The sequence below is a fragment of the Paramisgurnus dabryanus genome, chromosome 1 (assembly GCF_030506205.2).
Source record: "Paramisgurnus dabryanus chromosome 1, PD_genome_1.1, whole genome shotgun sequence".
NCBI lineage: Eukaryota > Metazoa > Chordata > Actinopteri > Cypriniformes > Cobitidae > Paramisgurnus > Paramisgurnus dabryanus.
The window spans coordinates 31,737,394-31,748,839 of record NC_133337.1 but is presented as its reverse complement, the minus strand read 5'-3'; the positions used below and the strand labels follow the sequence as shown (position 1 = coordinate 31,748,839).

Sequence of the window (11,446 nt, the reverse complement as noted above, 5' to 3'; positions counted from 1 at the left end):
ATGTTTATTTTGATTACCATCACATTTTATTAAAGTACATGTAAGTTCATGATATTAAGATGTATACCTTTCTTATATTCAGTCATCTTGCGTTATTGAGTCCCTCCCTCTAAAGTAAAGTATAAAAGACAGGACTCCTCATTGACCATCACACAATCTACACCGAAGTCCTAAAAGTGAAGATTTGACAAAAGGTGAGTTTTTGTAACATTAACTTCAGCCGTGTACATATGAGTGCAGATGTTTCACTTTTCCTGTTCATTCATTTTCAGATTCATCATGGCAGTCATGAGAGCTCTTGTGCTTCTTTTCTTGGTCTTTTCTTTTGAGAGTGCAGCAGGTAACCAAGACGTTTACCAGATTTACCAAACCCTGTAACCAATATTCCAGATTAAATTCTAATAAAATTCCTATTAAATGTTCCCATAATACTTTGAAGGAGTATTAAAGTTGTAACTTTAAATAAAAGGATAATGGTAGCGACATTTAAGGGACTCATACACAGGAACTGATAATGTGACTTAATATTATATTACTAATATTTTATTCACTGTATAGCTCATCACTGCCATCATGGATGGCAACATTTTGGAAGGCATTGCTACAAATTCTTCTCTGAGTCAGTTAACTGGGTCAGAGCTGAGGTACAGTTATCGAGTTATTTTGTGTCCTGTCATGATCCAAGCTAAAACAGATAAGATTTTATATTTGCAATAAAATAATCTTTCTCTCTTTAGAAAAACTGTCATTCTATTGGTGGAAATCTTGCATCTGTGCACAATACAGCGCAAAACAACTTTCTCCTGAGTATTGTGCCTGCTAACAGACGCACTTGGATTGGTGGCCATGATGGTGAAATTGTAAGTCATTTTGCTCTAAAATGCATACTCCCTAGTCTAAAAGAAATGGTTTTAATATAAAACTGATTTTTGGTTCTATAGATACAATATCTCATGCTTTATTGTTACAATATAAATGAGAGAATTATATCATTAATGGCATGTGAATATATTAGTAAACCCTTTCTACTGACTCTCCTCATAAGGATGGACAATGGCTGTGGACTGATGGATCTCGATTTGTCTTTACCCACTGGTGCTCCAAAGAACCTAACAATGCTGGTAGACCTGAGAACTGCCTGGAGATAAACCATACCAGTAAGAATGTCTTCTATCATTATTGTTTTTATTTAAATCTACACATTTTATAGCATTTAGTACAAAATAGGTTAGTTTAGTTATCAGAAAATGTTTTTGAAAATGTTGTTATGTTGCAGCCTGATAGGACAATTGTTTAAATCCATTTTTATCTCATTAATCTACACTCAGTATCCATAATGAAAAAGTGAAAACAGACATTTTAGAAATATCTGTAAATTTATAAATTATTATAAATTATAATAATTATAATTATTATAAATTATAAATATCTCATTTACATTTAAGTATTTAGGCCCTTTGAAACAACAACACATGAAATTTTGCTCAGATGCCTCCCATTGCTCTTGATCATTACTGAAATGAAACGCCTCGTTTATCCACCAGTGTGGTAAATTAAATTGATTGAACATGATTTGTGAATACATACACCTCTTTATAAAAGTCCTGACAATGCATATCAGAGCAAAAATCAAGTGAAAAGGGTCTGAAAACTTTCTGAATGCACTGTATATTTTTCATTACTGTTTTATGATTATATTTAAAGTACACCTAATGATCAGTACTGATTTTATTTTCATCTTATCCAACAGATAACCATTGCTGGAATGATGAGTCCTGTACATACACAATGGGCTACATTTGTGCCAAACCTCTGTGATCAGGAAAAATCTATCTGTTTCAGAAATATTATGATTGTACTACATGCCTATACATTTTTTTTCTCTAATCTTATCTTTTAAATCTTTAAAATATCTCTGAAATTATCTTTAAACATTACTGCACCTTTCTGAAAACTTCTTAAATCAATAAAAGCATTTATAAAGCATTGTGGAGATACAATTTAGTCATGTAAAAAATAGTGGTTGTTTTTACAATTAAACTATATCAAAAAACTATTTATTCATACCTATGTTTAAAAATTTTACCCTATGGCACTAATATCTGATCATACTTGTTAGCCAGCTTACAAACAAAACAACAGTAGAGAAACAAAGAGAAATATGCTAAGTAAACTGTAAAACAAAAATTATAATTGGTTAAATTCCACAAGATGCACGTGTGAAGTTTGAGATTTTATGAGATCATGAGTCAAGTCATTCTGCTTTCAAAGTACACAGATTACTACAAATATACTATATCTATATGTACATACAGTCAGGGCCGGATTAACATAAGGGCTAGGTGGGGCTGAAGCCCCAGGGCCCGCGGGATTTGGGGGCCCGTGATTGGCTGGAGGAAATGAGATTGTCAAATCATAGGTGGTTGATTTGTGTATAATAAAATAACAAGACGTTATTGGAAAATGTGACTTGAATGATATAATTCACCGCCCAATCAAATTAACTCCACAATTTGCGCCATGACGTTGGGAAACACCTCTTTTCGTTATGCTTTCATGAACATTGTAGCGCTATAAAACGCTCGCTGGAGCAATAGTTACGCCCCTCTCTTGCAGACAGACCCATCTCCGCTGGAGTTCAAAAATGATGAAAAAAGTGATAGTGGTTCACAAAAAAAGGAAAAAACAAGCTTCACCCCCCTGCCTCGTCCACGATCCGCGTGTTTTATATGTCGAAAAGGGTAAGCAAGCAGCTGAAGTTAATGAGTTAAGCACTATTTGGATGATAATCGCAGTGTTTCCCATACATTATTTGTGGCGCGCCGCCACAGAATCAACACTGGGAGCCACGAATAGATTTTTCATGATTACCATTTACATTTTTATTTTAATATTTAAAACGGCTTCATTCACTGCTAGGGCTCAGCGGCGCCTCTCTCGTGCGCACGCGCTCTCTGTCTCATGCTGTGTGCGGCACCTCGACAGTGCATCTCTCACATGACACTGAGTGAAAGAATTAAAAGTTGGCGGTGTTTTCATGTCATTTTTTCAATGTACTTGTATTTTCACGTAAACGTCAACAGATGTTACTGACAGAGAAGACGGCTGACAGACTTTATCATAACTTAACGAAAGGTTAGTAGTGTTTTCCCACACACACATCGGTTCTCTGTGTGCGAGCTCTCTCCTTCCCTGTGGTGCGGTGCGTTATGTGCGCGTGTTCTGTAGTTCTGTGTAACAGTGTATTCTCTCATATTTTTGAATTTGCGCTGAATTGTCTTCGCCATACGCGATCTACAATCCAACTATCACTTGCATTTAAAATTAAAAGCGCTCATTAACACAACAAGATGGGAAGAGCATCAGTAGCCTAAAGCTCTGCAATGCTTGAGAGGTAGTGTAGCCAAAATCACTTTGTATATCAGCTCTTCAAAAAACTCTTCTAAAATAACAATCATAGCATTTATGTAATTGTAAATGCAGTGTAAATGTAGGCTATTAATAACCCTCATGCTATCAACATGAGGGTGATGTTTTTGAACTATCCCTAAATTATTCATGGTTAGTACTTGTTTTTGCTGATTTTTGGCAACCTTTATGTTTTTGAGTTCATATCTGGAGTAAATGCACTACATAGGGTACAAATGTTTTATCAATAAAATGTTCCCAAAATCTGTGCAGTTGAGGGTTACTGTGTTAAATAGCCTGAACTCTTTAGTGTGCAAAAATAATAATAAATAATGTTAAAGAAAAACACTAATTAAATACATTGATTAATAACAATAAAAAATATGAATAGCTATTGCGGTAGAAGACTGGCTTGGCAATCAGATGAAGGGGGGCCTTTGGTGTTTGCTATAGCCCCAGGGCCCAAAGTCCTCTTAATCCGGGCCTGCATACAGTATATGAAACTGCTCACAGTTAAGGGCATTACAAACAAGCAGTGTTGCACATGGTCAGGTTGTTTACTGGTAGTGAACTTGCGTCTTAACACATTACAAAGACACATTCATAGACACTATAGGAAATGCAAACCTGGTGCAGGGCACTCGGCAGAAAAACTATGAGGGCAAACTTTTTTGACTTTAGAAGTATTTCCAATAAGTTAATGAAAATGTATTAAAAACATTACACATTCAATTCCAAATCAAAGCATTAGCCAACTTAACAAGTATGTCTTGTTCTTTTAAAAAGAATAATTAAATATTAAGCTGTTCAAAAAATAACAGTGTCAACATTTTTCTCACACTTATAAATTGAATAAATTTCTTAAGATTTAAGTTCACTTTAAACTATTAAATTATTAATTTACCAATTTAGTTCAGTAAGCCTTGTTGTGGATAACTGCTGCACATCTGTGTCAAATCAAGTCAACCAACTTCTGGCGCCTAACAGGTATTTCAGCCCAGGATCCACAGTTCCTGCTAATTTTTAGGTTTTGCTTCAGGTACTGCATTTGGGGAAGAGATCAAAGGATTGAGCTGAACACTCTCAATTCTTTTTGTCTGGAACCAAGATTTTCCTCTTACTTGTGTGTTTGGGGTTGTTGTCTTGTTGAAACACCCATTTTAGACACATTTCCTCTTTTGCAAAGGGCAACATAATCTTGTCAATATTCTGATGTATTCAAACTGATCCATGTTCCTTGTATACATATAAATGGGCCCAACACGGTAGTATGAAAACATCCCAATACATGATTTTTGCACCACCATGCTTAACTGTCTTTACAGTGTACTGTGGCTTGACTTCAGCACCCGGGGGTCAACGAGGTTCTGTCGATAACCACTAGACATCAAAAAAAAAAAAATTACTCTCATCAGAACACAAAATATTCTGTCATGTTTCTTTGGTCCAGTTGATGTGTTGATGTGATTCTGCACATACCTTTCTTTAACAACGCTGCTTTACAGGGGCTTCTTGCAAACAGCTTCAATCAGATGTTTTCTATCTGTCACAGTACTTACAAATCATTTTAGATTAATCTCTGATGAAAGGTTGAATCTCTGCCATCTTGACTATTCATCGATCTGTTTTAACAGTAGTTGCTTGTTTTATTCCACGTGCTTTGGAGTTGTAAAGCATTTGACATCATTTTAGTTGAGCTTCTTAAACTTTGCTGCATTTCTCCCCTCTCAAATCAACTTTTTAATCAAATGGCATTGTTCCTCTAAGCAATGATAAAATTGTCCATTTTACTCTAAAATTCAGCAGCAGATATATTTCCTAACAATGGGTAAAACATTTGCTTCCCTTCAGATTATACCTTCTTAAAATAAGAATAAATTTTAATCTATGCAAAGGAATATTCTACTGTAAATTCAGCATTATAAACAATATCTGTGACATGATAATGATTGACTTACTGTAGGAAGTGAAGGGAATGATGTTTTTTATAGCATGTGTTTACATTTACACATTTATATTGAAAAGAACATCGAGTGGAAAGGGTGAAGAAGTTATCACATTATCATTATTAATGTTTCTGTCTCCACCCTCATGTAAGTTTTCATAAAATGTATACATGTTAAACTAATTTAACTGGATATCCTGCTCTTTGGTAAATTATACACTTATTTTACTAAGAAGCATGTAGACCACATGCTCTAATAATAATTTCTCAAGAAGTATATCAATGTCTATAGCTCATTGAAAATGTACTTTTCATAATATAACACACGTTTTCTAAGTAACTACTTATAGATATGCGCTAACTAAAACATGCATTATTTGACTAGCAAATAGATCACATGCTCACATGATCCTATTAATTTAATCACTTCTTAATTTTCACCCTAAATACTGTTGGAGTTGATGCATTTCTAACTTCTTTTTTCTAAAAAGTCATTATTAATCTTTATCAAAATAAAGGCGAGAATACTCCTTTAAGAAAACCCCAAAACAGTCTATTGTCCCTTTTCTAATTGTTGAATCCAAAATATAAATAAATAGTTAAATATATCTTTAACTAAAAGTTGACATTCAACAGTGCACTAAAAGTGCATTTAGTTTTTACACCATCATGATGTTTTGATCACTTCCTTCTTTTTAGCCCACAACACAATGTTAGAGAAAGAGCCATATTAAGTTAATATTATTTTAAGTCAGTTAATATTTTAGAGGATTATATACCGGTATGTTGGTTAGTTATCAACACAAACCCAAAACTCTACTTAATCCTTTCATGTTGTGATACTTAAAAAATCAATTTAACAATATGAACTTGATTTAATCTTTTTCATTCAACAAAAACTGTGTCTTGTCAGCTTTACCTAAAAATTATTTGTTCAGCCAACATAACATTGTTGCATAAAAGTAACAGATAAATAAAACCAATACATTCTTGCATGTCATTGGCTGAGTATTTTGCAGTGTATTATGGGTAATTGTTGTTCTGGCACCCTCTTGCAGAAGTGTAGTACCATAAGACAGGTATGTGATTAATAAGTGGCCAAGCATGAATCAATGAACTTATTGTGCTATATTTTAGGTTGGATGGTTTGAAGTGTAACATTGTATTTTAAATATGTTTGCGATATGTTTGATAAACTGTAACTAATAAAGGGCTTTATGGTGAGTTGTATTGAGCAGCTGCACTCTGATTGATTAATTTGGTGTTATGGACTTCTAAAATCCTAATTAGTTTATAAAATGCCATTATTCAAATTTTTGTCATCATTAACTCTTCTGCCACCATTGACAAGTTATCTAGCTATTATTCACCAGGTGGCGCTCTTTCGCAGCTTATAAAACCTGGAAGTATCGGCCTAGGGCAAGCAGCTGCATGTCTGTGTATGTTTTGAGGATCACTCTGAAACTGATCTCTAACAAAAGTCTTTCACAAAAAAGCTTTTTGCTCAAAATTTGGTGTTTTTAAAGAATACGACCCATAACAGAGAGGTGATAAAAAGAGAACTAATAAAGGTAGGATGACACAGGGAAGAACATTTTCTGGAAGGCATTAAACTTTTGTGAAAATCATGAAAAATGCTGGCGCTGGCTGACAACTTAAAAAAAATGCTGGCGGTGATTACATTTTTCAAGTACAATTAACTCAATTGTTAATTGTACAATTAATCATCCCCCAAGAAGACAAAAAAGAGCGTCTGGCAAGCAGCACAATCCTGGGACATGAGGGTGGACCTGGGAAGGAGACTTTAGTCTTCGTCCAGGTTGTGCAAACACCGCTGAGTCTGGAGGTGGTCTTATGGTCTGAGGAGGCAAGGAAGACAATTATGATTAAAGCTAGGATAGGTAATGTTTGAGAGCTAGCAAAATTAGAAAATGGCACCTCTTCTAAGCTACACCCCCTCTCGTTAGCACTCCGTCCAAAGCTAAGCCCCCACAAACATGAACGCGCATCCACAGTCGGAGTCAGCTGCAGGTCACAGGAAAACCGAGTATTTCAACACATTATAGGCATCAACCAAACGACTTCATGTCTCATTCACCTGTAACTCAACTGATTTACACCGACAGAGAATCTAATGTTAGCATTGGGCTAATACTAGCTACAAAAATAGCTACGTTGCCTAACGTAACATTTATCATGGAAATAACAAATCCCCCCGAAGCAAAACAAATTATTACCTGTTCAGCAGAAAGACCGCAACCTCGGCATCGCTTTTCAGGCCCTTCAGCTCCCTCAGTTGTCTCCACCGTTCAAATGCTCCACCGATGTTTACGCGAGTTTGTCCTCTGGCTTTATCCAGTACCTGTTTAGTTGCAGCCTTTTCTGCCTCAGATTTTCTTTTTCTAGGTTTTTTATTAGGGCGAGCAGTTACCAGCAAAGCTGGCAGTGGTAGTTTTGGCTGCTTTTTATCTTCCATTGTGCCGGTGCCGCAAACTCCTGCTTACTCGGTGTAGTGTTCAGGGTGACGATGACGTGATTAGTGCACGCAGGGCAGCGCGCGCAGTGGGGCTGGGCCACGAGACATGAAGGCATCTGATTGGTTCTTTACACACGCACCGAATGGCAGTGATTGGTCGGAGTTTTTACTGTCCTGCAGCTGCTACAGAGGTCTGATTGTTTTCATTCCGTTTTCTGAACACATAATGTATTGACTACTCTCAGGATAGAAGGACCATTTCACCCAGTATAATAAAAAATGTATCTGAACAGGATTACCTACGCTAGCTTTAACTGACGGGCCCATGGGAAGACGGGTGCGAGGAGGCCTATGAGCAGAAAGTCACCAAGTATCAGGATCTTGTTGAGAAGTGCAGGGCCAAAGGGTGGCAGACCTGGCTATTCCCAGCTGAGGTCAGGTGTAGGGGTTTCCCGGCACAGTCTGTGCGGACTCTGAGTATAGCAGGAAGAGAGAGGAAGGCAGCTGTCCATAGGTTGGGTGAGGCAGCAGAAAGAGCATCTTACTGGCTCTGGAGTAGGAGGGAAGAGTTGAGCTGGGGTCCAGTAGTTGATGGCCACCGCTGCTGACCCAACAACTGGAGGGTGTTGTGCTTCAGAGTCGAAACACTCCTTGTAAATTGGACTCCACCTGATGACACTTTCTCTATTAAGTTTCTTTACAGTCTGAACAGCAATGTAATTTACACAAATCACCACATGAGGGCGTTGTTGATTTCACTCCTTTACTTTGAGTTTAAAAATCTTAAATCTATCCACACTATTCCTGACCTAAATGCGGGCGACGCCATCTGTGAGCTCATATGGGTAAAACTTCCGGTGAGCCACTACTGATAATGGTAGACCTATTACGAGGGATACGAGTCTGCCGTTTTGAATGGCATTTTAATGCTTATTGTGAAATCCAGGAAGACAGGCATAACTTGGGCTAGTTGCCATAATAGCTGTTATGGCATAATAACCGTTGCCCTTGGGCGTTTTCTCACGAGAATATTCACACAATAAATTTATGTGTAGCAGACAGGCTAAGAGATGCACTGGCAACACTACACAGCTAATTTAGCAAGTCAGATATAGAGAGACAGGGAGACTTCACATCAACTTAACTTGCTCTTGCTGACATGACATCAAACTTAAAGAGAACACAAGTTTACCTGATTGCTGTTCTCTCTTTAACCTCTCGTTTTGTTTCCTTTTTTTCATGGCCAGATGGATAGCTCCGCTTCATATTGTCATCTCAGTCAACAGTAACACGCGCTGTAAAATGAGGCAGGGAAAGGAGTGGCTTTACGTAATTTGTGGGGCCCTATGCAGCCTGCGTAGTAAGCGTAGGGCCGATCGGCTCCCAAGCTCTTCGCGGGGGAGGACGATTCGCTACGCTATCCTTTTTAATGTCCCCCGGCTTTGAAGGACCGGGAAGAGGTCGGGTGACCGTGACTGACAGCCCCTCCCCTTGCGTGCGGCGAGACAAAAACTGTATGAATGCTTCCTCATTCAGTGAATTTGGTGAAAACAGAGTCAACCGCATCACCAAATAAACCCAATGGGGAAACAGGGGCATCAAAAAGAAAAGTTTTACTTACCAGAGCAGACATAGAACGGCCGATAGCGCGAGCCGTTTGTTTAATGGCACGGAGAGACAGATCTAGCCCTACGCAGCTTGTCAAATGTCTCTTTGTCTATCGTCTTTCCTGCACTCAAATCCTTTAACAGATCAGCCTGGTATGCCTGTAATATCGCCATAGTATGCAGCGCAGCACCAGCCGGACTAGCAAATAGATCGCATGCTCTGATCATTATTTCTCAAAAAGTATATCAATGATTTCCAATGAAAATATCATAAGACGAGACACGTTTTAACTGACTTATCTAGATATGCACTTTACTAAAACATATATGTATTTAACTAGCAAATAGATCGCATGCTCTGATCATTATTTCTCAAGAAGTATATCAATGATTACCAATGAAAATATCATAAGACAAGACATGTTTTAACTGACTTATCTAGATATGCACTTTACTAAAACATATATGTATTTAACTAGCAAATAGATCACATGCTCTGATGATTATTTCTCAAGAAGTATATCAATGATTACAGGCTACAGTGAAAATATCATAATATGAGACACATTTTAACTGACTTATCTAGACATGCACCTAACTAAAACAAACGTTTATTTGACTAGCAAATAGATCACTTGTTCTGATGATTATTTCTCAAGAAGTATATTAATGTCACTAGGCTACAGTGACAATTTAATAAAAAACAAGTTTTCTAAATATTAACACATTTAATTGACTTATCTAGATATGCATTGAACTAAAACATACATTTATTTGACTATCAAATAAATTACAGTAATTTAATCACTTCTTTCTTTCACCCTAGTCACAATTTATGTTGAAGATAATGTGATGCACTTCTAACTTCTTGTTAGTGACAAACTAAAACATTTCTAAACGACAATCCTTATCATGTCACAGACTGTAGTAAAATATAAGATAGCATACTACCCTCACCCTAACCAATAATATTTTTTTATTTCAGTTATTTGCTGTTTTTTCTTTTTTTTATAGGAGTGATTTGACTCTTGAAAACCTATTTTTGGAAATGGATTTTGGTGCAATTAAAGAAGCTTTTGAGTTTTTCCTTTATTGCTGCCTAAAGTTCAGTCCATCTTACTACAAACACATACACTGTAAATAATGAAATGTTGAATTAACTTAAAAATACTTCAAATTGTAAGACCTAAAAATATATATTTTTTCAACTTCTATGTTTTAGTAAAAATAAATACTAATTTTAAGTTGAAAAAAAAATGTATTAGGTCATTGCATTTACATAACATATTCAAGTGACTTTTATTTAGAAAAAAACATTGACTTGCAGAGCATGTAGTCTTTAATATGTGCTAAGGATGCAGCACAAAATTGATAATTTGGTCATTTTAAACAGATTCAAAGAAAGTAACAGATTAATGGATGCTTCTTTGATTTTAAGTTTGCATGCAAAATCCATTTGGCTCAAAAAACCGAGGGGGCACATGCCCCCTCAGTTTCAATGGGCATGATGCCTCTGCATTTAAGAAACACTAAAACTATTAAAATAAACAAATCCATAATTGCATGCAATATATTAGTATAAAATACTTTCAATAAATGTAATGTAAAATAACAATAATTCGATGTAAAGACAGAGTTATGCAATCAAAAACATGTAATTAATATCAAAATATATTGAAAGAAATGGTAACATAAGAGATGAAACAGAAAATTGTTCATGTGTCAGATCAGGATGTTTATTTTGATAACCATCACATTTCATCAAAGTACATATAAGTTCATGATATTCAGATTTACCTTACTTATCTTCAATCATCTTGTTATTGAATCCCTCCCTCTGAAGTAAAGTATAAAAGATAAGACTCCACATTGACCATCACACAATCTACACTGAAGTTCTGAAAGTGAAGATTTGACAAAAGGTGAGTTTTTATAACATTAACTTCAGTAGTGTATGAGTGCAGATGTGTCACTTTTCCTGTTAATTCATTTTCAGATTCATTTTCAGTC

At 36.1% G+C, this 11,446-nt stretch overlaps 1 protein-coding gene across 1 annotated transcript; it reads left to right on the top strand.

Moving 5' to 3' along the window:
• Positions 1 to 279: 279 nt before the first annotated feature.
• On the top strand, positions 280 to 1,967 carry LOC135779087 (galactose-specific lectin nattectin-like). The gene is made up of 5 exons (XM_065289742.2): positions 280 to 340; positions 559 to 644; positions 738 to 860; positions 1,046 to 1,157; positions 1,751 to 1,967. Exons 1-5 carry the CDS (start codon positions 280 to 282, stop codon positions 1,816 to 1,818), a joined length of 450 nt encoding a protein of 149 aa, XP_065145814.1. The 3' UTR covers positions 1,819 to 1,967.
• Positions 1,968 to 11,446: the final 9,479 nt, after the last annotated feature.

Excerpts from the sequence above, each read along its gene's own strand:
- LOC135779087 (XM_065289742.2), top strand. The coding sequence starts at position 280 with ATGGCAGTCATGAGAGCTCTTGTGCTTCTTTTCTTGGTCTTTTCTTTT. Across the intron at positions 341-558 it reads TTCTTTTGAGAGTGCAGCAG|CTCATCACTGCCATCATGGA; the intron begins GTAACCAAGACG and ends TTCACTGTATAG. Across the intron at positions 645-737 it reads TTAACTGGGTCAGAGCTGAG|AAAAACTGTCATTCTATTGG; the intron begins GTACAGTTATCG and ends TTCTCTCTTTAG.